At 37.9% G+C, this 26,778-nt stretch overlaps 1 protein-coding gene across 1 annotated transcript; it reads left to right on the forward strand.

Moving 5' to 3' along the window:
- Positions 1 to 3,573: 3,573 nt before the first annotated feature.
- LOC147625712 (uncharacterized) lies at positions 3,574 to 4,861 on the forward strand. The gene is made up of 5 exons (XM_086817722.1): positions 3,574 to 3,593; positions 3,703 to 3,827; positions 3,913 to 3,995; positions 4,500 to 4,601; positions 4,735 to 4,861. The coding sequence occupies exons 1-5, from the start codon at positions 3,574 to 3,576 to the stop codon at positions 4,843 to 4,845; spliced, it is 441 nt and encodes a 146-aa protein (XP_086673848.1). The 3' UTR covers positions 4,846 to 4,861.
- Positions 4,862 to 26,778: the final 21,917 nt, after the last annotated feature.

The raw sequence follows: 26,778 nt of genomic DNA on the forward strand, positions 1-26,778 counted from the left end.
GGAATGTGGATGTGGATGTATGTATGTATGTGGATGTAGATGTGGATGTATGGATGTGTATGTATGAATGTGGATATGGGATGTGGATGTATAAATGAGGATGTGAAAATGGAGGTAAGCATGTAGATGTGGATGCATGTATGTGAATGTTAATGTAGATGTGAATGTGGAATGTGGATATATAGATGTGGATGTGGATGTATGTGAATGTGAATGTAGATGTGAATGTGGAATGTGGATGTATAGATGTGGATGTATGGGAATGTGGATGTGGATGTATGTGAATGTGAATGTAGATGTGGATGTATAGATGTGAATGTGGAATGTGGATGTGGATGTATGTATGTATGTGGATGTAGATGTGGATGTATGGATGTGTATGTATGAATGTGGATATGGGATGTGGATGTATAAATGAGGATGTGAAAATGGAGGTAAGCATGTAGATGTGGATGCATGTATGTGAATGTTAATGTAGATGTGAATGTGGAATGTGGATATATAGATGTGGATGTGGATGTATGTGAATGTGAATGTAGATGTGAATGTGGAATGTGGATGTATAGATGTGGATGTATGGGAATGTGGATGTGGATGTATGTGAATGTGAATGTAGATGTGGATGTATAGATGTGAATGTGGAATGTGGATGTGGATGTATGTATGTATGTGGATGTAGATGTGGATGTATGGATGTGTATGTATGAATGTGGATATGGGATGTGGATGTATAAATGAGGATGTGAAAATGGAGGTAAGCATGTAGATGTGGATGCATGGATGTGAATGTGGATGTGGATGTGGATGTGGATATGGATGTGTATGTATGAATGTGGATATGGGATGTGGATGTATAAATGAGGATGTGAAAATGGAGATAAGCATGTAGATGTGGATGTATGGATGTGAATGTGGATGTGGATGTGGATGTATGGATGTGGATATGGATGTGAATATATGATATGTGATGTGAAGGAATCTGAAGTGAAGAGATGGAAAAGGAGGTGATTGGATGAGTACACATATACATGGAATGTGGAATAAGTAATGTGGATTAATGAGGGATAATGTGGAAAAATGTGAGTTAATATAGAAACTGTATTTGTAAACTGTTTGTAAATGCTGTTTGTAAATGGCTGTTTTATGTCAAGAATGCTGGGGAAGCATTTTGACCGTCTTGTGATTAAGGTCGTGGAGACCTAACTGATAAAGTTGCAACTGCTGACGGAGAGTCAATGGAGGACGTCTCGCGTAGCAAGGTCGACCGAGGTCTTAACCAGCCTCGGTTCGATTAAAATGGTGAGCTTCCGGTACGGTGGATGAGGGACCAAGGAAGCGGCCTATGAGTGAAGCGCTAGGTCACCTGCGAAGGATCCTAGAGGGTGCTGACCATACGGTGCTCGGGCTCTGGGTCGCCTAGGATACCCACGCGTGCGTCGAGGAAGATATTGGAACAAGGAGTAAGAGTTGTTTTGTGAAACCGGGCATGGATCTGGTTGACTGACCTTGCTGGTCCTCAACGGATGAGTCCATGGCTCTTTTATATGGATCTGTTGGTTGATCTTGCTGATCTTCAACGAGAGTCCATCTTGATAAGTGATTATATTGCCGAGTATTATGGGCTAGGAACTATGGAAACGGCCTCTGTGTGGACAGGTGGTGAACGTTCTAGTTGCCAATGATGCCATAGATACTCTGATGAAGGAATGATGGGAAATTATGAATCAACTGGATAAATTGGGAGATTGTGATCAGTGGTACTATGGTTTCATTAAAGGATTGTTTTAAAGTTAGCTGATGCTAAGAAAAAGGCAATTTTCATATTGGGTGTGTAAGTGGTATGGCTAGTTTTATGTTTGCATGAAATTCCGGCTAGGGGGCCTTGGAACTCTTTTCCTTGGTACCCGGGACAAAACCTAACCAAATTCCAAATTGGATCCCATCACTACAGTGGTTGGGCGGTTGGCTAATCCATGGGATCGGATGGGGTTAGGCTGGACTGATGGATCCGTAAACCGAGACTCAAATTCTGTTATTACGATAGATGAAGTAAGTCCCGGATAGTAATTGTTCTATGGATAGGAATCAACGGCTGTGCCTCTTGATGGGGAAAAAAGCGTTGATCCCAATGATCCAAGTGCAAGTTTCTTCTTGATCCGATCGAGTATCTTTATAGGTGCAGTTGGATCAGCGTGATCAGTAATGATCTTGACTACGTTAGAGTAAAAAAAATTATCCTGGTGGAATCGCCCGTGCTTTCCGGGTAAGGGAAGTTTTTTCCGGGTTCGGTTTTGGAAAAACCGACGGATTAGTCTCTTGTCCGGATATCCGTGGACGAGGCCCCGAATGTGGGACCCCTGTCCCGTGCGAGAAGTGCTACTTCTGCTGCTAGTACCGAATCCGTTGCTCGGTGGGAACAGGGGGATCTCACATTGAATGTTGCCAACTAGGATTAAGTTATATAAATAGAGAGAAAAAGCATTCTTTATTGTTCACAAAAAGTAGTGTGCAACCAACAGTTGTATTAAGTAGTCCTTACTATCCTCATTAGCTTGCAACTCCTTCTTTAACATAGCAAAGTCGTAGCTTTTTGAAACTCACCCTTGGCATCACATCCTAATTTAATTTTGTTCTAAATTATTCTTCTGCCAATATCATTGATAATGTTAGGGTGAAAGCACAATGCACATTAAAAGCAAAGCATAGTTGCATCACTATAAATATTGATGAGAAATTTCCTTAGGAAACAATGTCCTACTAGGAACAAATCTGAGACAATGGTAGTAAAAAGCAACTTGATTTGTAGTGGGAGCCTATAAAAGCTGTTATGATGCCCTTTTGATGCTCCAGCTTTCAACTTTTTGTGAAACTTGATCTGCTTCGTTTTCTTATGCCTTCGGACCTATGGCTATTGAGAAACATCACATTCCTCATCACTCACAGCCGTGTTTTGAGCCGATACAACTTCTTGTCACTAAAACTATGAATGTGAGTATTATGGCTTTTGCTTGTCAAGAGTTTGTGAGGTGATTGGCAACAACTTCATTCGTCCCCCCTACAGACGCTCTGCCTCCTAGGGAAGGATGAGTGCATATCCCTTACACATTGGCACATCCTAGCCCACCTAAGAGTGAGTACGAACCAAGCGAGTACGAAAAACACCCACCACGAGACAACTATAGTAATTATTTAACCATGCTCGTGGTGTTTTTTTGGCTAGCTAGTGGAGACCATGATGGTGGGTGAGGGTTTTTTCTTAAGGAACCAAAAGATTTAACACTTTTCCTCATCCGATGTTGCATATGGGTTTGGCTTTCACCACTCTCTCTACGAGAATATTAGTTTTTCTTACTAATGTGAAACTTCGTGTGTAATGGCGGAAGCGGTTAGGGCAGGTTCAGGCGGCCCGCGCGGCCTTCACCAGATTCTTCATCCTCATCAAGTGGCGTCACGTGGCTTTCCCTTCTCTCGCCTTTTCGCAAACCTCCTTCTTCTTCTTCTTCTTCTTCTTCTCAATAATTAATAATAATAATAATCCGCTAATCAAGTTTAAAGCCTCGCCACCCTACGATTATGGTCTCTTCAGGTATCACGTAAACGTAGTCATTTTCGCCCGCAAATCAATTCCGAAAATCCTAACTATTCTACTGTTAGCATTGATCAATTAATTGCTCACAATATTCGCAAATCCACAATATAAAGCTTCGGCAGGAAGAAGCCGCCGCCAAGATCAGAGCAAGCACTGGCTGAAGCTGCAGAGCTGGGCGCTGTTACCCTTAATCTTGATAATAATCGGCTTATTTACGAGAACGGGCACTGGACGGCTGGTAATGAATTCAATTAACTCAACTTAATCAAGGTTTTACTGCGTCTTTCAGCCTTTAAGTGGTTTTATGCTTTTCTATGCAGTAGATTTTGCAGAAGGGCCTATTTCAGCAGCAGACGGATCGCTTGAAAAGGAAGTCGTTGAGCTTCGCCGTGAGAAAAGGAAACTCGTAAGCTCTGCGAGGCTAATCAACACAACCTAACCCAAGTTAAAAGAAGACCCTAGTTGCTAACCTTACGGCCTTTACAAATTGATTCTTTAAATAGGCTAAACAACAATTTCATTGCTTATATCACCTATGGCCCCTCATCATCCCCACACCCCTATCTACACACTTGTTGACCTATGTGGCTCCCTTATGTGACACCTATTGTAACACCGACCTTTATTTATGGAAATCCACATGCATGATGATGAATGCATATCGTAACACTGACCTTTATTTATCAAAATCCACATGCATGATGAATGCATGTTGTAACACTGACCTATGTGGCTCCCTTATGTGACACCTATTGTAACACCGACCTTTATTTATGGAAATCCACATGCATGATGATGAATGCATATCGTAACACTGACCTTTATTTATCAAAATCCACATGCATGATGAATGCATGTTGTAACACTGACCTTTATTTATCAAAATCCGCATGCATGATGATGAATGCAGAGAAGAGAAGTCGACAAATACATGTCTCAAGTCCATGAAATGAAGGACCTCCGAGAAAAGTGGAATCTATTGGACTTCAAATACCAACTACTAGTTGATATGGTGCATACACTTTGCCTTTCAAAATAATTAATATTTGATGTTTTTTTTAAGCTTAGCTCGACAATCTTAACAACTTTATTAAGTGCATGATGTATTGTTCCTCATTTGTGTCCTCTTGGCAAGTTTTACACAGTGGTCAATGAGGGTTCTTGATAATGAGAGAGGAAGCTTTGCAGACAAGGAAGGAGCCTTAAGTCCAAGAAGAATGAGCAAGAAGAATAGCTTGGCTATGAATTCATACTAAAGAGCTTATTAGCTATGTTACACAAATGATTATAAGTAGGAGTATCAACTTGTTAGTGTTCTATTGATCGGATGACATAGGCTATAAATCCCACTAACACTTTCTCATCAAAACAATCAAGGCTATCATTATTAGCATTTAAAATGCCCCTAATTTAGTTATGCACATTTTATTCTAAAGGTAAACTTTAGAAAACTCTCATGAACGATAAAGATTTACAAAATCAATCCTATAAAGGAGACCATTGTCAATCACTTTATTGAACTTCTAATTGTATGTGCCTTTTTCTTGATTAACTATGTTACCATCCACTTCTCTAGGACCCTTTCAAGGCAAACAAAATACTTGCTTTTAATTTGACATCATGTCCATATTGGTGTGATAGCTTCTTCCTTGCTTGAGACACCTCATCAAACTTTAAAAACATAATCTAACCAAAAATTTACACTCAATTTGTAAATGTGAAGTAAAATTGAGGAAAAGAAAGGGTGCACTAAAGGCATAGGCAAACCATTGCTTACAGAATGATATTATTCTTTGTTCTAAACTAACTTACCATAAGCTTGGATCCATATTTATGTGCCCCAAATTTTTAACGAAAGTTATATTATTTTATGATAGACTTTGTAGAATGTTAGTGCCAATTATAATGTACAAGTATCTCTTACACTAATGGATCATCAAAGTTTGAGTTAAGATACAAATAAATTTGTTCTAAATGGGTTATTCTAAATTTGTTCTAAATGGGTTATTCTAAATAAGGCTTTTTGCTTCTGTTTGATCTTGTTTTTTTCCATTGTGTTGAGGTGTTGATCTTCTTTTTTTCCATTGTGTGGAGGTGTTGATGAGTTCATTAAGGCTTGGTTGAGTTCTTAATTGCCTTAATCTACACTTGATTGGAAGTTAGATAAGGATTGAGTTCTAGAGAGTTGTGATTTATTGTGGCATTAACTTTAGGCATTTTGAATCATTTTATTATCTTCTTCTTCACCTTACATGTTCATAAGGTGGGTGTTTCCTCCAAACTTGCACTATCAATGGTTGTCCAAACCAAAAGTGGACACTATTAATGGTTGTCCAATCCAAAAGTTTAATTCTCAAGATGGACAATTGGAAGCTTCATGTTATATGATGGAATCAATATCATATGTAGTGGTAAAAGGATTATCTAAACATCTTCATTACCTTAACTTTCTACTATATCCATTTGATGGGTTTCATAGGTATGCAAAAAATTATTATGAGGAGTCATTGAGTTCATCAAAACAAACCCTTAGAGAATCAGCACTGCCTAGCTTCATTTTATGGAGGCTATGAATGAAGGTGATAGCAGGCAATGTTGTATGGCCTACCGAATTTTGTGTGAAGAGATAGAATATGACTATATTACTTTGCCACATAATTTTTTGTTCTTATAATAGGAAAACAGGAATGTTCCAGGCCAATCAATTTTTCTGAGAAGAGATAGAATATAACTACATTACTTTGCTACATAAAATTTTGTTCTTAAAAAAGAAGAGAATAGGAAAAATCTTAGGGAGAGGTCCCTTGCTAGAACCATCGGCAAGTTGTACACATTATCGTGAAAAATCATCTTTAGTAGAGAAGAGAAGACTCTACATCTGCCATTACATAGACATAAGGAAGAGAGACAGTCGGCAAACCATAATTGTGGCAACCAAATAATATCTTATTCACACAACTCTTAGTACACATTGCAATTTTTTTTATAAAAGTAATAGAAAACAAGCAGAGAAAATTGAGAGAAATTCAAACTTTAAGCATGAAGTTAGTGATTGATAAAGAAAAAGAGCTCATCTCTCATCATTTTACAAATGGAGAGAGCCTATCGAACCAAACTTGTGTAGGAGAAAAAAAACATGATAGAAATAAAATCCAAATTCAATGTATTACAAATTTTCACCCTAGTAGGATGTGTGCAACTTCAATAGCTAGGAGAGTAAGAAATTACAACTTGTGCATTAGCACAAATACTAGGATTCTCACATAGATAATTTGGGAAAATTCCCATTCCCATTCGAAAAATGGAATCATGGTGAACTTGTCCAAAATTCTATCAAAACCCCACCATCATGTGACATATCATTGGAAAGATCTTAAAGAAAGAGATCTAGATCTATAATCTCTGACAAATTTGGACCTGGCATGAGATATAACCAAAATTAAATGGAGTGATTGATTCCCAAAATATGAGAATTTCCCAAATTATCTAATGTTGACTTGGGGGACATTGAGATATTCTAGGCATTCCTTAAGGGGAATCATTAGTAAAGTTAATGAGAAGACAACTTACTTTGACTATTGATTTTCTTTGGCTCCATTCTAATCCCAACAAATCCACAACTAATGCCATAGTTGGGAATGTAGGTAAGGCAAGTGGTGTGTAATAGCCTTTTAGTATTTGATATTAGCATTTTGGTGTTTGATAGTTGGAGATGTAGGTAAGGAAAGTGATATGTATTAGCCTTTTGGTATTTGATATCTGAAAGAATGGAGCCAAGCAAATATGCGCTAGCAACATGGGTGGTGTTTTGAATCTTAGAGTAGTTAATCATGTAGTGGGTCATCCCATATCCCACATTAGTTATTATGTCAACGTGGGACTAGAATTCTCGCTCTAGCCAGTGGTGGAATCAATAGTGCATGGAGCTATGGAATTATAGCATACATCCCTACCGTATGTTCCCCTTGCATGCCTATGGTCTATACTATACTAATAGCTGATATGAATCCCCACATTCTTATTATAGTGTTGAGTTTCTGTTCTCTATTGGAAACTATCACACAATTTCCATAAATGTTGGGATCATTGTCGCTATTAGGCAACTATCACACTTTCCACAAATGATAAGATCATTGTGTCAATTAAATCGTAGCATCACTTTGTTTAGTGTAAGCCAATAGCCAATTTCATGATAAGAGTCATGCCCATCCCAATTGTTACACCCATGTCTGTTGTAAGATATGCTTCCTCATATCATTAGGCTTCTCCTTTCCTTAACTCAGTTCCTTAACTCAGTTGGAGTTTCCCAATGTGGGGTTTCACTAAAAGGCTCAATTGAATCATAGCCTGTCTTTTATTGGTGTAAGCCAATTTTATTATAAGAGCCATGCCCATCCCGGCTATTGCCCACGTTTGATGTAAGATATGCTTCCTTATATTGTTAGACTTGTTATTTCCTTAACAAGTTATAGTATCCCAATGCTTCCTTATATTGTTAGACTTGTTATTTCCTTAACTCAGTTTGTTATAGTATCCCGATGGGGGGTTTCACTAAAAGGATCATCAGTTTTAAAGGTTGTCCAGAAGAATTGGTCACTCTCTAAGGTCAATAGTTGGGTACGAAATTGGTCGCTTGGGATAGGCACCGCCCATCATCCTTGGGTTGCAATTTGACCATCCCTAGGTTTTGGCTATGATGATGGCATGCTCTTTCTTCCACTTGTTTTGCAGAGGGTACAATATATTATCCATGTGTACTATTCTAGACCTAAAAGTGACCAATGTCTTTACCCACATGTTTATAATGCTTTGCTGTACCTAATTCGCTCCTCTACAATCATCCACACCCTCCAACTACTCAAAGAATGAACTCCCAAAGAGGATTGTATAGGGAACCTATTGGGGGCCAACCAACACTTACAAGGTTTGCATATAAAACAAAGATGAAGCACAATACACACGAACATCGATACATAGTTGCTTGATAATTTATATTACTATAGAATTATATGTATGTATGTATCTATGTATGTATGTATGTATGTATGTATGTGTGTGTGTGTGTGTGTGTGTGTTTTATATATATATATATATATATATATATATATATATATATATATATATATATATATATATATATATGCAACCGAAATCTTATTCTAGGATAGATTGTGGAAGAGTAGAGAATTCACAAGAATTGATTCAACCATAAAAACCATTGCTTTGCAAGCTTCAACTAAATCAAATCAATTGAAATTCAAACACTTAACAAAATTAAAATACTTAGCTCAATAGACCATATTGGGTGCAATCTTCCCCCCTCTTGTGTGTGGCCTCTGCCCACACAAGAGTATTTCTTTATTAGCTTTCTTTTTTACCAAAATTAGGCCATAGCCCCCAAAATATACAAGATGTGCTTTTTAGAGAGCACGGCACTCTTCTTTTACAAAAATAGAGTGTCAAATATTGGGACTAGGGTAAAGCCATAGGCTTTAATAAATTCCACATAATAAATGTATCTTTCCTAAAGTTCAAAATGGAAAAATCATTTGCTAAGGTTGCAAGCTACTATGCTTGCCAAAAATGAAATGTGATGAACCAAGACATTTCTTCCAAAGTAAACTCTTCAATTCCCATAGTCTTCATCACCTAAAAATATAAGCCCAATTAATAATTAAATTAATCCCACAAATATTAAACAGACACAAATCATAACCAGCTCATGACTACCAGGCGTAAGTACTTCCAGGGATCACCCTGCCAATACAAACCTAACTGAAATAATCATAGACGGCCTCAAACATACGTCATATACCGCACGTATTAATATTTATAATGGTGTTACCCATGATATTAACCTAGCTGACATGACGCAAGAGTAACCTAGGCGTCCCCAAATTACTCAAGAGGGAAAAAAGAAATAATATTCTTCTAGAGAAGTTAAAATATATTCTCATAACATCCCTCTTGCTTGAGTTTGCAATTGTCCTCAATTGCGGATTTGTTGGGTTTGAAAAGAATGAAGAATTTCACGGTAAACTCGAAAAAATTTCTCAGGCATCCATTTAGCATCTTCTTGAGGATGATCATAGGTTGGAAACTTTGAATGAAAGATGCCCATTTGATGTGCCTATCTGAAATAAGGGGTTGCGAAAGCAAATGCCTAATGCTTTGTTGATCCGTCTTGATAAGAAATTCAGAACCCATTAGGTAATGCTTCCAGATTTTCAAAGCATGCACTACTGCTAATTCCTTGTCATATGTGCTATAATTTTGCTTTGTAGGCTTAAGCTTTCTACTTTGATAAGCAATAGGATGGTTGTCTTGCATGAGAACAACTCCAAATCCTTTGCCACGAGCATCAGTCACTACTATAAAGAATGGTCTTTGAAAATCAGGTAGTTTTAGAACTGGTGCTTGTGTTAAAGCATTCTTGAGTGTTGCAAAAGATTTATCTTGCTTTTCAGTCCAATTGAAATTTGTAGCTTTCTTAAGGAGTTCAGTCAAAGGATGAGCAATAAAAGCAAAATTCTTGACGAACTTCCTATAATAACTACATAAGCCAAGAAAAGATCTAAGATCATGTATGTTTCTAGGCGTAGGCCAAGAAGCAATACACTCAATTTTCTTAGGATCTACACGAATCCCTTCAGTCGACACTATATGACCTAAGTATTCAATCTCTTCTTGAAAGAAAGAACTCTTTTCAAGATTGACATACAATTCATTTTCTCTCAAAAGGTTGAACACTTGTTCCAAGTGTTGTTCATGCTCTTGTCGATCCTTGCTGAAAACAAGAATGTCATCAAAGAACACTATAACAAAACTTTGAAACTTAAGGAATATGCGATTCATCATACAGCTGAAAGTAGCTGGAGCATTAGTCAAACCAAATGGCATAACCAAAAACTCATAATGACCAGTTTGGGTTCTAAAAACTGTCTTGAAAATGTCAGATTGAGTCATACGAACTTGATGATACCCAGACTTTAGGTCAATCTTGCTAAAGACCTTTGATCCTCTAAGCTTGTCAAGAAGATCATCTACCCTAGAAATAGGATATCTGTTCTTGACAGTAATCTTATTCAATGCACGGTAGTCTACACACATTCGGTAAGTTCCGTTCTTCTTCTTAACAAGAAGTACTGGAGCTCCAAAAGGTGAACTACTAGGTTGAATAAGGCCTCTCTCTAGCAAGTCTGAATTACCCAACCAGTCAGCATTTTTCTGGTTTTCTTCTAGGAATTCCTCGTCAAAGTGCTCTGTTTGCTTGCTTCCAATTTCTTCCGAAAAATCTGTAGTCTCTTGAGTCATCGTCCTTATGCTTGCCTTGCCTTCTTTCTATTTCCTTAGCAGTTTGAATTTTCACCTTTTCCTGTTGTTCCCAATCCACACATTCCTTTTTACGGCCTTTGGTGGGTGAGTCTTGATTACCAAGCGGAGTTATCATTACACCAAATTCACTTGCCTTAGCCCTTGTTACTGGCAAGATGTCATGAACCTCCATCTGCGTGTCCTCTGCCTACATCATGTTGGCACTAGGCGGATTCTCCTCGAGCTGCATTAATTCTATTCGTCTTTCTTCATCATGTTTTTTCTTCATGGCACATTCCACTTCAGTATGTCCAAACTGTTGATAATAGTAACATGTGAAGTTAGTGGTTCCTCTGGAACATCCTTGGCTCTTCTCCCTAAACAATTTTCATGACCTCTATTCCCATACCTTCCCATTCTAGGGGGTATTCTTTCCGCTCCCTCTATGGTGTTCACCATAGGAGCTCTATTTTTCATGTTGTATCTACAGTTCCATATACTGTGGTTGTACATGTTACAAATGGAACAAGTTGGAGGCACAATGCATTCCTCTTTAAGGTGGCCTTCTTATTTGCATTGTGAACAGAACACATTCTTCTAGAAATTTTCACCTTTTTCCTTTTTCATTTCTTGCACCAGTTGCTTTACCTGATGCATCAACTCTCCGGAGCTTGCTTGTACCTTTCTGGATTTTTACTTTTTATCTTTATTTTTTGTTACTGCCACTGGAGTGTCCTATGAAGAGTTGTTTGAATCGGCCTCTTCAGTGGTGACACTCTTCCTGGGCTTCCTCTTTTGTCTCCTTTCTCAACTTCTTTTTTCTACCCTTTTGGCTAGCTCCACCAGTTCCTTGAACTCTTCTTAAGGTTTCCCCTTGCTTTGCGATGACTATTGCGTGGATATCCGGCTTAAGCCCTTGGACAAACCAATCGGCAATAATTTGCATCGAGGGTCGGTTTTGTTCCGCCACTCTTTACCTCAAGCTCAATAGCTTTGTTGCATAAGCTTCCACATCCATGTCCTCTTTTCAAATCTCTTTCATTTGATCATAGAGTTGAGTTGCAGACTTGATCTTACGGAATCTTCCCAGAAAGGTAGACATGACTTCTTCATAGGTCTAACAATGGTTTTCCTGATATCTTGACACCCACTCCGTGGCTTTGTCTTTGAAGGTATTCACAAAGGCATCCCTACGGATTTCACCCAGCTCTGGTTCTTCTAAATCCTGAGGACTCGCCACTTTCCAATATTGCTCAAACCTCCTCACATGTAGATCTGCATCTTCCCCTTTCTCACCTGAGAATACCAAGAAGTTTTTGGCTAATGACGCCATGGCTCCCTTGAACCTTTTTAAGGGGTTTTCTTGTGTTTTTTCTTCTTAGTTTGGTTGCTCCACTCTTTCTGGGTCTTTCAAACCTCGATTGTGCACTACTTCTCATTCTTGGCACTCCTTTTCTTGGTCCAAATTGTACCTAAGTTCTGATGCTTCCTCTTTCTCGTGTGGGTTAGCAGTTGTTTTCGCATTATCTTCTTAATTATGATGGTGTGAAGTATGTTGAAATTAGAGCAATGTGATGAGCTATGGTGGATCAAACACTAGAATCAACATCATGAACAAAGTGATTAGCAAATAATTAAGACATAATTAGTAAATAATTAAGACATAATTAGTGAGTAATTAGCAAATAGCTTAGTGTAGGCATGGATAATAAAAAACCAGCAAATTCTAATCAGGCCAATGCCTCAATTTATAGAGTTTATATCCAAGCATCTAATCCCACTGATTTCTCCTTGATTCACTCTATCTCTTTTCCCTGATTCTCTCCACCTCTTCACTTTTCCCAGAATATCTCCACACTTCCTAAATCTTCTCACGCTACCCTTTATTCTCTCCCAGTAGATTCTTCTCACCTTTTCACAGGTTCTTTCACATTTACACATCCTCTTTTACAGCCTCTAACCAAGGGCTTGTTCCCGTACACACCCTATTCACTTGTATATTTCAACACCTCCCCTCAAGTGAGTACTCTCTAGCACACCTGGACCCTATACCAAGTTTCCCTCTTACTTGATAGCCCGCGACCAATGCCTCAAGTCCCTAAACTCATAGTCCTTGTTGTTGACACTCTCTCTCTCTATGTGTCCAAGGCTACTACAAGTGCCCGACCTTGACTAAAGTGCTCACACATATATCTACCACGTGGCCTACATCATCGGTGGCTCAGAGGTGGTTTTACTTTGTTGGGGCAGGTTACATTGGGTTGTGGGGTCTCTCTCTCTCTCTCTCTCTCAGAAAAGATGATCCGACTCCACTTCCTTTGGAGCCTCCATGAAGTTTGCCGATGTCGTTCCTTCTCCACTGGGTTTGCTGTAGCAGTCTCTTGCCATGTGTCCTGGCTTTCCACATTTGTGGCAAGTGAAGGTCCTTCCTCCTGCTCTGCCTCTGCCTCTTGCTCGTCCTCGTCCTCGTCCTCTCGAGAGAATCCTCCTCGGGTGAAGAATTCTTTTTCTTCTCTTGCTGTTGAGTCGAGCCATTTCTTCTCTTTGCCTCTGCTCTCTTGCTCTAGTAGAGCTGCTTCTATCTCGTGTAGCATCAATTCAGGCACATTCTTTAGTGTTGCCACAATGTTTTCATATTCTTTGCCTCTGCTCTCTTGCTCTAGTAGAGCTGCTTCTATCTCGTGTAGCTTCAATTCAGGTACATTCTTTAGTGTTGCTACAATGTTTTTATATTCTCCTTTGTCCACACTCTTCAGAAGTACAGCTAGTGCCTCATCATCTTCTACATTTTTGCCAATAGCTGCTAGTTGTTTCTTAATGCTTTTATCTGTTCAAGTGTGTGGTTAAAGGTTCACTTTCCTTCATGTCCAATTTGTAGAATTGCATTAACAAATTTATCTTTGAATTTTTAGCTTGTGTGCCAAATAATTTATTGAGTTCATCCCATGCATCTTTTGCCCATTGTATCCCTGTGATGTGATGAATGATTTCATCATTTAAACTGAGTGATTTAAATTGAGTGCAATGTCCCAATGCTTTTTCATTCCTGCTCTTCCACTCATTTTTCCCTCTCTCTGGACATTCATCTCTTCCCTCAACTAGCCCCCACAGATTTTTTCTCATGAGCAAATACTGGTTTTTGTCTGCCATGTGTAAAACTGCTCCCCATTAAATTTGGCTATTTCTTGTACTGTACTCATGGTGATGTGAAGGGGGTCTTACCTCTTGATCCAATTTCAAGATTCAAGGACAGTGTCTACCCTTTTACAACTCAATCTGGTGTTTAAGAGATGATTACAACAAATTTATCAGCATAAAATCACCAAAAATTACATTAAATCAAGGGTAACCAATTTGTACGGGATGGTTGGAGTATCAAACCAACTTTGAATTGCAATCTGAAGTTATAGGAATCTGTATCAGATACCTAATGGTTAATTTGAACCCTCAATTGCACCAAAATACAGCATTGATTAATCACTGATTAGTAAATTAATCCACTATTTTGTGTGTAAAAAACAGAGTATACGGGGAGTCCAGATTTGGTGCCTTAGACTTCAAATGAGCTCAAATTCTTTCAAAGCCATCAATAGCAATGAGTTTAGTAGAGGATTAAGCCAATAAAAACAATATTTGACCAAATATTAAAAGCTTAATCTCTATTTTACCAAAGTCTGCAGATTTGATGAAGAGCTTGGATCTCACTGTAGACTTGATGAAATTGAATTCTGTCTTCACCGGCTTGTAGAGCATGCTTGAAAACACCTTGGGCTAAGAGGAATTAGACCCATTTGAACTGATGAAGAAGAAATCTGCAAATTGCTCAAAAAAACAGCGCTGGTTGAAATCGTAATTTCTCCCAGATACGCCGGTGGTTTGCTACGTGGATTCAACTGGCTGGAGCATTAGTGAGTTATCTACCTTGGGCTAGAAGGGTTTGCCCTAATTTGAAGTGTGCAAGGAGCTAGAGCTCCTCCACCAGCTGGGGGTACAGAGGCTAGTTAAAAAAAAAAAGAGGAAAATTTATAATTTTCTACTAATCCTAATTAGCAAAATAATTAGCAAGATGATGGGCTCACAAAATGATGGATTCTAGGCATGGCTCTGATACCATGTTGAAATTAGAGCAATGTGATGAGCTATGGTGGATCAAACACTAGAATCAGCATCATTAACAAAGTGATTAGTAAATAATTAAGATGTCATTAGTGTGAGTAATTAGCAAATAATTAAGATGTAATAATTAAGATATAATTAGTGAGTAATTAGCAAATAATTAAGATGTAATTAGTGAGTAATTAGCAAATAGCTTAGTGTAGGCATGGATAATCAAAAACTAGCAAATTCTTATTAGGCCAATGCCTCAATTTATAGAGTTTACATCCAAGCATCTAATCCCACTGATTTCTCCTTGATTCACTCCACCTCTTTTCCCTGATTCTCTCCACCTCTTCACTTTTCCCAGAATATCTCCACACTTCCTAAATCTTCTCATGCTACCCTTTATTCTCTCCCAGTAGATTCTTCTCACCTTTTCATAAGTTCTTTCATATTTACACATCCTCTTTTATAGCCTCTAACCAAGGGCTTGTTCCCACACACACCCTATTCACTTGTATATTTCAACAAAGTACTCCTAGCTGCAAGCTTCCTAGTGGGTCTCTTGGAAGGCATTACTTTCCACCTTCTCTAGATTTTTGAACATACGAGAAGCATGCTTGAATCTGGTTGGATTGTGTGGTGAAAGGCTCTTCATATTGAATTTTCTGAGAAATTCCTTTCATATTGTGGTTTCACCATGGATTTACTCCAAATGGATTCACACTTTCCCTTGCCCACTGGTGTGGAATGTTACCCAGTAGAGGTTTATCCCCAACAGGATCATTAAGTGTTTCTCGCTGATTTCCCTATCAGCGGAATTGCAAGACAGCAGTCTGGTGTATCAGACTAGTCAAGTAATGTTGTGGGAGACGTGTGGACTCCCACCAGATATTCTGGACTCAAACACCTACCCTTACATGGTCATGGGGAACATTCGAGTCTCCGCTCAGTTAGGTAGGCTTAAGCACAGTGTCTCCCAGTTCTCAATCTGCATCAATCCTTTCCATGTCACACTCACACTCTCTCATACACAGCATGTATACTTAAGCAAAAACACAATAGATTCATACATCACAGAGTAACATGCGACACAGAGAAGAGAAAAGTAATGGCAAGTGTGCTCTTAGATTCATTTTGGAAGAATTATAGAGTAACACAGAATAGATGCCTAGTACGGATCACCACTTGCAATATTCTAACATGCTACTGAGCTTCATGACATAACTGTCAACTAATATTGAGAGCTTACAAGACTACACTTCATCACACATCACTCAGACAATGATTTGGTACACACCCTCTATATTCTATAGTAGTTGGTCACCCTTTTACACTATACCTTCTTAATCTTGGCAACGGCTCTACGGTTGTTACGTCTACCACCTTCACATGTGTGATACTGTACCTTCTTAATCTTGGCAACGGCTCTACGGTGGTTATCGTCTACCACCTTCACATGTGTGATATTGTACCTTCTTGATCTTGGCAATGGCTCTACGGTGGTAACCGTCTACCACCTTCACATGTGTGATACCAAGGTGGTGCTCACATCGTGCGTTGTGGGTTGATTTCTCCGCCTGTTTACCACTAATCCTTCCACTGTCACTACACTTCTAGGTGCAACAATAAGACTATGTATTCTTTCCGTATTTACTTAAGCTGGTCAACACTTACACTTTGGGCCATTTAAGGCCTTTATAGACTTGTTGTGCCCACCCACCCCGCCTTCTTGCATGCTAGGTCAGTGGAGGAGAGATAGAGACAGAGAGAGGTGGGTGTGATGTGTGTGTGTGTGTGTGTGTGTGTGTGTGTGTGTGTGTGTGTGTGTAAGAGAGAGAGAGAGAGAGAGAGAGAGAGAGAGAGAGGTGAGGTGGGTGTGTGTGATGTGTGTGTGTGAGAGAGTAAGAGTGGGATGTGTGTGTGTGCGTGTGAGAGAGAGAGAGAGAGAGAGGTGATTGAAGAATTTAAGGTGGATCCCAAAAGAGGATTTACACGATGGATTAAGCATAAAAATTGTAAGATTCCTCCCCAGCCTCTCAGGATGTCTAGTATCTTTCCCTGTAATCAAATCCCTCTTCAGAAATATAAAAGATCTTGTTTCTACCTATTCTGGCTTAGAGAGAGAAAAAGTTCTAGAGAGAGATTATTCAGATTTTGAATATTTTTTGATGAAAAATATCTCTTCTTATTAAAATAAGTTCTCCCAAAACAGAAGCTCAAAAAATATTTTCAGAAGGTGCATTAGAAATCAAGTATAATCTGTTCAAGAGGCCTTATCCTAAGGGTCCAGATTTTCGAAAAAATTTAAATTAAGGTTTTGAGGGGCCAATCAGATTCATCCAAATGTGTGGAGAAGATAAATAGAAGAAATAAAGAAAATTTCCGCAAAAATGAGTAAATACTCACATAAGATGAAGAGTGGACTAAGGACCAAAGGAATTACTTTAAAAATGGATTTTTGACACCTCACAATGGGAATTCCCCCCTCATGAAGGAGGCGCCTACTTCACATGTGTGGTGGAGTTTAAAATTATAAAAAATTGAGATATTTCATCTCTCCTCTCTCCTAATTCAAGTCTAGTTCCAAAAAGTAAGCTAAACTGACCTAAAAATGGTCAAAAATTGACCTAACTGATCTGGAAAATTCTAGAATCAGTTTGCTTGGTTAGAAGCTCACTTTTTCCTTTAAATAGAAGCCTCCCCCTTTGTTGAAGCTTAATAGTGTTTTATGCACTGTTACTCTACTCCTCCTAAGAGCCAAGAACTGTGAATTTCTTAATAATTCACTAGTTTTTGACCATTCCCTCTTCTAAAGAATTGGTGGCCACTCTTGTTGCAAACAAGTGTAGATCCCTCAAACCATCAAGCCAAAGGAAAGCTCCCATAATTTCATGTAAGTAAGAAATCTTACTTTTTCTTATTCTTTTAATGGTTTTCTTTTTAATGGTTTTCTAAATTGTTTGTTATCTTAAAATGATAAACAGATGCTATGCCTTCTTGGAAAGGCTTTCCCCCTCTCTCATTCTTAAATTAAACCCTTCTTTATCCTAGTTAAGTAATCTAATTGTTGGAATTAAACTTTTCATATTGTTTCTCTTTTAAAAGAATCGAGATGTGAATGAATGATATAGGATGTGAATGAATGATAAGGGATGTGAATGGATGTGATGTGATGTGAATCAGGATGTGAATGAATGATATAGGATTTGAATGAATGATAAGGGATGTGAATGGATGTGATGTGATGTGAATCGAGATGTGAATGAATGATAAGGGATGTGAATGGATGTGATGTGATGTGAATCGGAATGTGAATGAATGATAAGGGACATGAAAGATGTGAATGAATGAGATGTGATGTGAAATGAATGTGATAAGATGTGATGTTATCTGGATAGGTGTTAATGTATGTGAAATAAAAGTGATAAGATGCGATGTAAACTGGATAGGTGTTAATATATGTGAAGTGACGAGATATATGGGTAGATGCAAGTGGGTGAGATTTGATGAGGAAAAATGAGTAAATAAGTGATGAGATAGATGGATAGATGCAAGTGGGTGAGATCTGATGAGGAAAAATGAGATGTGATGTGAAATGAATGTGATAAGATGTGATGTAATCTGGATAGGTGTTAATGTATGTGAAATAAAAGTGATAAGATGCGATGTAAACTGGATAGGTGTTAATATATGTGAAGTGACGAGATATATGGGTAGATGCAAGTGGGTGAGATCTGATGAGGAAAAATGAGTAAATAAGTGATGAGATAGAAAAAGATGTGATTAGATGAGAATGGGAATGCTTATGAAATGAGGTGGATTGATGTGCATGGATGTTTGAATGATGTGGATTGACATGTGGATTGATGTGCATGGATGTTTGAATGATGTGGATTGACATGTGGATTGATGTGGATGGATGTATGGAAGATATGGATGGATGTGTGGATAATGTGGATTGATGTGGATGATGTGGATTGGTGTGTGTATGATGAGTGAATGATGTGGATTGATGTGGATGATGTATGGATGAGGTGGATTGATGTGTGGATAATGTGGATTGATGTGCATGGATGTTTGAATGATGTGTGGTGGGTAATGTGGATTGATGTGTGGATGATGTGGATTGACGTGTGGATTGATGTGGATTGACATGTGGATGGATGTATGGATGATGTGGATTGATGTGTGGATGATGCGATTGGATGTAATTTGATGTAGGAACGATGTGATGTGATAGGGATCGATGATGAAAATAAAATTGTGGTAAGATAAAAAAAGATGGGGTCTAATGTGAAAGGACGCGGAGTAATGAGAAAAGATAGAAATATTGTTGGAACTGTATTTGTTTGTGAAATCTGTTTTTAAATGACTGTTTTATATCAAGAATGCTGAGCATTTTGACCGTCTTGTGAATGAGGTCGTGTGAGACCTATCTGTTAAAGTTGTAACTGCTGACGGAAAGTCATGATCGGAGGACATCTCGCGTAGCAAGGTCGGCCGAGGTCTTGACCAGCCTCGATTTGATTAAATGGTGAGCTTCCGGTATAGTGGATGAGGGACCAAGGAAGTGGCCTATGAGTGAAGCGCTAGGTGACCTATAAAGGATCCTAGAGGGTGCTGACCATATGGTGCTCGGGCTCTGGGTTGCCGAAGATACCCACGAAAACATCGGGGAAGATATTGGAACAAGGAGTAAGAGTTGTTTTCTAAATTCGGGCATGGATCTGGTTGATTGACCTTGCTGGTCCTCAATAGATGAGTCCATGGCTCTTTTATATGGATCTGTTGGTTGATCTTGCTGATCTTCAACGGAGATTCCATCTAGATATTTTTATGTGATTATATTGTCAAGTACTATGAGCTAAGAACTATTGAAAAGGCCTCTGAGTGAACAGGTGGTGAGCGTTCTGGTTGCCAATGATGCCATAGGTACACCGATGAAGGAAGGAATTGGAAATTAGGATTCAACTGGATAATTAGAGGATTATGATCAGTAACACTATGGTTTCATTAAATGATTGTTTTAAAGATTGTTGAATCTTTGAAAAAGGCAAGTTCATATTGGGTGTGTAAGTGGTGTGACTAGTTTTATGTTTGCATGAATATCCAGCCAGGGGGCCTGGGAACTCTTTTCCCTAGTACCCGAGACAAAACTTAACCAAATTCCTATTTGGATCCCATCACTACAGTGGTTGGGTGGTTGGCTAACCCATGGGATTGGATGGAGTTAGGCTGGACTAATGGATCCGTAAATCGAGACTCAATTTCTATATATAGTACGATAGATGAGATAAATCCTGGATAACAATTGTTATATGAAAAAGAATCAACGACTATGCCTCTCAATGAGGAAAAAAGCTTTGGTCTCTATGATCCAAGTATAATCTTTTCCCTGATCTAATTATGGGACTTATGGGTTCGATCAGATCAATTCAGATATTTCAGGCTTTTGACTACGTCAGAGAAAAGTTATCCTGGAGGAATCGCCCGTGCTTTTCGGGCAAGGGAAGTTTTTCCAAGTTTGGTTTTGGAAAAACCGACGGATTAGTCTCTTGTTTGGATATCCGTGGGCAAGGTCTCGAGTGTGGGACCCTGCCCCGTGCAAGAAGTGCTACTTCCGCTGCTAGCACCCCCAAATTCGTTGCGTAGTGGGGTCAGGGACACCTGGTATCAGAGCAAATTCGGCTAATGAGGATCAACTGAGAAGCCAAAAATGTCAAAAATTTATGAAGAAGGAATAAAAGGTTGTAATTGTGTGATAAACCTCATACAAATTAATATTCAAACTGAAATTCATAAATTGGTAATTGGGTCTTCAGATAGAAGTACCGCAATTCTATGGAATCCCTGACTTGCTTGAGACCTAGACATGATGGTATCACCTTATAGTTCCAAGGACCGTGACTACCCGTATATACCGAGGGTATAACTGCAACTCTTTACTGGCAGTATATATGAGTAAATCTAAGACTTGAAATTGATAGCATTAATACTATCTAGGTGATGAATTCGAATGTGATTGATATGATTTTAAATTCTGATTGAGAACTGATGAGTTGATTTGGATTCTGATTGAAAAATGAAGATTTCTGAATTCTGGGTGAATTGTTGGGTGAATTGTAATAACTAAGCAAAATCACAATAAGGATGAATGGGACGAGTCCCTGTGATAATGTTCGTAGCTGGAATGATGTTAATGACTTCAGCAAATCACTATGAGATTAGTGGATTGTGCTGGTAGATTGCTGCTGTTAACACGACCCAGTGGATCAAGTTAAGGGTGTCAAATTAAAACTCTGTAAAATTGAAAATTTCCATGGTGGTAGACTGTTCAGATAAAAATCTCGGTCTAATGGACATTATTGTGATAAGGATTGAATGTTACGATCTGAGTGAATTATTATCTGATGATGAGTTTTATATAAGGGATCTTTATCCCAGGATTGTGTTGGGTTCTCCAGACTATAAGGAACCCAGAATCAGTTGGATCTTAAGGAAAAGAATTCTCCTCTAGGTTTGCGAGATGAGGACATCTCGCATTTTTTAAGTGGGGTAGAATGTAAGATTCCCCAGCCTCTCAGGATGGCCAATATCTTCCCCTGTTATCAAATCCCTCTTTAGAAATATAAAAGATCTTGTTTCTACCTGTTCTAGTTTAGAGAGAGAAAAAGTTCTAAAGAGAGATTATTCAGATTTTGAATATTTTTGGATGGAAAAATATCTCTTCTTATTAAAATAAGTTTCCCCGAAATAGAACTTCAAAAAGATTTTCAGAAGGTACATTAGAAATCAAGTATAATCTGTTCAAGAGGCCTTATCCTATGGGTCCAGATTTTCGAAAAATTTTAAATTAAGGTTTTGAGGGGCCAATCACATTCATCCAAATGTGTGGAGAAGATAAATAGAAGAAATAAAGAAAATCCCCGCAAAAATGAGTAAATACTCGCATAAGATGAAGAGTGGACTAAGGACCAAAGGAATTACTTCAAAAATGGATTTTTGACCTCACAATGGAAATTCCCCCCTCATGAAGGAGGGGCCTACTTTACATGTGTGGTGGAGTTTAAATTATAAAAAATTGAGATATTTCATCTCTCCTCTCTCCTAATTCAAGTCTAGTTCCAAAAAGTAAGCTAAACTGGCCTAAAAATGGTCGAAAATTGACCAAACTGATCTCGAAAATTCTAGAATCAGTTTGCTTGGTTAGAAGCTCATTTTTTCCTTTAAATAGAAGCCTCCCCCTTTGTTGAAGTTTAATAGTGTTTTATGCACTGTTACTCTACTCCTCCCAAGAGCCAAGAACTGTGAATTTCTTAATAATTCACTAGTTTTTGACCATTCCCTCTTCTAAAGAATTGGTGGCCACTCTTGTTGCAAACAAGAGTAGATTCCTCAAACCATCAAGTCAAAGGAAAGCTCCCAGAATTTCATGTAAGTAAGAAATCTTACTTTTTCTTATTCTTTTAATGATGTTCTAAATTGTTTGTTATCTTAAAATGATAAACAGATGCTATGCCTTCTTGGAAAGACTTTCCCCCTCTCTCATTCTTAAATTCAGCCTTTCTTTATCCTAGTTAAGTAATCTAATTGTTGGAATTAAACTTTTCATATTGTTTCTCTTGTAAAAGTGAAATTTGATTAGTTTAGAGTGCTTAAAACCAATTGGGGATAATTTTTAAGTAATTTTAAGTTAGGAAAATCTGAAAAATGGTCAGCTATAGAAAGGAGGTTATGGAAAAAATTTCTAAAAATTGGTGAAATAAGTTTTATCTTTTATTATCCAAAAAAGAGTAATCCCCACCAATTGTGTATTCTAAAAGTGTAATTTTGATTTCATGCATAGAAAGATGCATAAAGAAATTTATTTTTATTTGAAAAGAGTTATTTTCATCAATTTTCATTTTATGCATGGAAAGATGCATAAAGAAATCTATTTTTATTTCAAAAGAGTTATTTTCATCAATTTTCATTTTATGCATAGGGAGATGCATAAAGAAATTTATTTTTATTTCAAAAGAGTTATTTTCATCAATTTTCATTTTATGCATAGGGAGATGCATAAAGAAATTTATTTTTATTCCAAAAGAGTTATTCTCATCAATTTTCATTTTATGCATAAATAGGTGCATAAAGAAATTTATTTTTACTCCAAAAGAGTTATTCTCATCAATTTTGATTTTATGCATAGAAAGGTGCATAAAGAAATTTATTTTTATTTCAAAAGAGTTATTCTCATCAATTTTGATTTTATGCATAAATAGGTGCATAAAGAAATTTATTTTTATTTCAAAAGAGTTATTCTCATCAATTTTGATTTTATGCATAAATAGGTGCATAAAGAAATTTATTTTTATTTCAATAGAGTTATTCTCATCAATTTTGATTTTATGCATAAATAGGTGCATAAAGAACTTTTTTTATTTCAAAAGAGTTATTCTCATCAATTTTGATTTTATTCATAGAATGGTGCATAAAGAAATTTATTTTTATTTCAAAAGAGTTATTCTCATTAAAATTGAATTTATGCATAGAAAGATGCATAAAGATTTATTTTTATTTCGAAAGTGTTATTCTCCTTAAAATTAAAATTATGCATAAATAGATGTGTAAAGAATCTTTATATATAAAAATAAGGATTCTCTTGCATTCTAAGCATGGATGTGATGAGATGGGATGTGCATCAGATAGATGAGAATGAATAGAGAATAGATGTGATGAAAATTGAAGTAATGACAATGAGAGGTAGATAGATGTGATGATATGTGATATGAATCAAATAGATGAGAATGAATGGATGGATAGATGTGATGAGAATAGATGTGATGAGAATGAGAGGTAAATAGATGTGATGAGATGGGATGCGAATCAGATAGATGGGAATGAATGGATGGATGGATGTGTATATATGTGAAAGGATAGATGTGGATGTGTATGTGATAAATATGGATGTGGACGTATGTGAAAGGATAGATGTGGATGTGTATGTGATAAGTATGGATGTGGATGTATGTGAAGAATAGAAGTGGATGTATGTTAAAGAATGGATGTGAATGAGTGTATGTGAAAGGATAGATGTGGATGTGTATGTGATAAATATGGATGTGGATGTATGTGAAAGGATAGATGTGGATGTGTATGTGATAAATATGAATGTGAAATGATAGATGTGGATGTGTATGTGTATGTGATAAATATGAATGTGGATGTATGTGAAAGGATAGATGTGGATGTGTATGTGATAAGTATGGATGTGGATGTATGTGAGGAATAGAAGTGGATGTATGTTAAAGAATGGATGTGGATGAGTGTATGTGAAAGGATAGATGTGGATGTGTATGTGATAAATATGGATGTGGATGTATGTGAAAGGATAGATGTGGATGTATGTGGGAGAATATATGTGGATGTAAATGTGATGGATATGAACGAGAATTAAAGCGATGAGATGTGAATGAATGATATAGGATGTGAATGAATGATAAGGGATGTGATGTGATGTGATGTGAATCAGGATGTGAATGAATGATATAGGATGTGAATGAATGATAAGGGATATGAATAGATGTGATGTGATGTGAATCAGGATAAGGGATATGAATAGATGTGATGTGATGTGAATGAATGATAAGGGATATGAATAGATGTGATGTGATGTGAATCAGGATGTGAATGAATGATAAGGGATGTGAATAGATGTGATGTGATGTGAATCAAAATGTGAATGAATGATAAGGGACATGAATGAATGTGTTAGCATGTGAATCATGATGTGAATGAATGAGATGTGAATCAGGATGTGAAATGAATGTGATAAGATGCGATGTAAACTGGATAGATGTTAATGTATGTGAAGTGATGAGATATATGTGTAGATGCAAGTGGGTGAGATCTGATGAGGAAAAATGAGGAAATAAGTGATGAGATAGAAAAAGATCCGTTGAGGACCAGCAAGGTCAATCAACCAAATCCATGCCCGAATTCAGAAAACAACTCTTACTCCTTGTTCCAATATCTTCCTCGACGTACTCGTGGGTATCTTCGGCGACCTAGAGCCCGAGCACCGTATGTTCAGCACCCTCTAGGATCCTTCGCAGGTCAACTAGCGCTTCACTCATAGGCCGCTTCCTTGCTCTCTCATCCACTGTACCGGAAGCTCACCATTTAATCAAACCGAGGCTGGTCAAGACCTCGGCCAACCTTGCTACGTGAGACGTCCTCCGATGACTCTCGGTCATCAGTTTACAACTTTAACAGATAGGTCTCCACGACCTCATTCACAAGACGGTCAAAATGCTTCCCCAACATTCTTGACATAAAACAGTCATTTAAAAACAGATTTCACAAACAAATACAGTTCCAACAATATTTCTATTTTTTCTCATTACTTCATATCCTTTCACATTAGACCCCATCTTTTTTTCATCTTACCACAATTTTATTTTCATCATCGATCCCTATCACATCACATCATTCCTACATCAAATCACATCCAATCGCATCATCCACACATCAATCCACATCATCCATACATCCATCCACATCAATCCACATGTCAATCCACATCATTCAAACATCCATGCACATCAATCCACATTATCCACACATCAATCCACCTCATCCATACATCCATCCACATCATCCACATTGATCCACATCATTCACTCATCATACACACATCATCCACATCAATCCACATTATCCACACATCCATCCATATCTTCCATACATCCATCCACACGTCAATCCACACATCAATCTACATCATTCAAACTGGCTCTTTTACATGGATCTATCGGTTGATCTTGCTGATCTTTAATGGAGATTCCATCTGGATATTTTTATGTGATTATATTGTCGGGTACTATGAGCTAGGAACTATTGAAAAGGCCCCTAAGTGAACAGGTGGTGAGCGTTCTGGTTGCCAATGATGCCATAGGTACACCAATGAAGGAAGGAATTGGAAATTAGGATTCAACTAGATAATTAGAGGATTATGATCAGTAACACTATGGTTTCATTAAATGATTGTTTTAAAGATTGTTGAATCTGTGAAAAAGGCAAGTTCATATTGGGTGTGTAAGTGGTGTGACTAGTTTTATGTTTGCATGAATATCCAGTTAGGGGGCCTAGGAATTCTTTTCCCTGGTACCTGAGACAAAACCTGACCAAATTCCTATTTGGATCCTATCACTACAATGGTTGGGCGGTTGGCTAACCCATGGGGCTGAATGGGGTTAGGCTGGACTGATGGATCTATAAATCGAGACTCAATTTTTGTATAGTACGATAGATGAGGTAAATCCTGGATAACAATTGTTATATGGAAAAGAATCAATGGCTATGCCTCTCAACAATGAGGAAAAAAGCGTTGGTCTCTATGATCCAAGTACAATCTTTTCCCTGATCTGATTATGGGACTTACGGGTTCGGACAGATCAGTTCAGTTAGTTCAGGTTTTTGACTACGTTAGAGAAAAGTTATCCTGGAGGAATCGCTCGTGCTTTTCGGGCAAGGGAAGTTTTTTCGAGTTCGGTTTTGGAAGAACTGACGGATTAGTCTCTTGTCTGGATATCCGTGGGCGAGGCCCCAAGTGTGGGATCCTATCCCGTGCAAGAAGTGCTACTTCCGCTGCTAGCATCCCCGAATTCGTTGCGCAGTGGGGTCAGGGATCTTACAAAAATAAATAAACAAGGGGATTTTACAATATGAAGTGATAGGGAGCTAGACAGGTCCCTACTACATAATTCACATGAGCATCACAATTTTTTTCA

Source organism: Cibotium barometz, chromosome 23, assembly GCF_041138505.1.
Source record: "Cibotium barometz isolate CiBa-2024 chromosome 23, ASM4113850v1, whole genome shotgun sequence".
NCBI lineage: Eukaryota > Viridiplantae > Streptophyta > Polypodiopsida > Cyatheales > Cibotiaceae > Cibotium > Cibotium barometz.

What these genes read in the sequence shown, in the direction of transcription:
- LOC147625712 (XM_086817722.1), top strand. Translation starts at nt 3,574, where the DNA reads ATGGTCTCTTCAGGTATCAC. An exon ending in GCCGTGAGAAAAGGAAACTC is followed by an intron (nt 3,996 to 4,499) that starts GTAAGCTCTGCG and finishes TGATGAATGCAG; the next exon opens with AGAAGAGAAGTCGACAAATA. An exon ending in ACCAACTACTAGTTGATATG is followed by an intron (nt 4,602 to 4,734) that starts GTGCATACACTT and finishes AGTTTTACACAG; the next exon opens with TGGTCAATGAGGGTTCTTGA.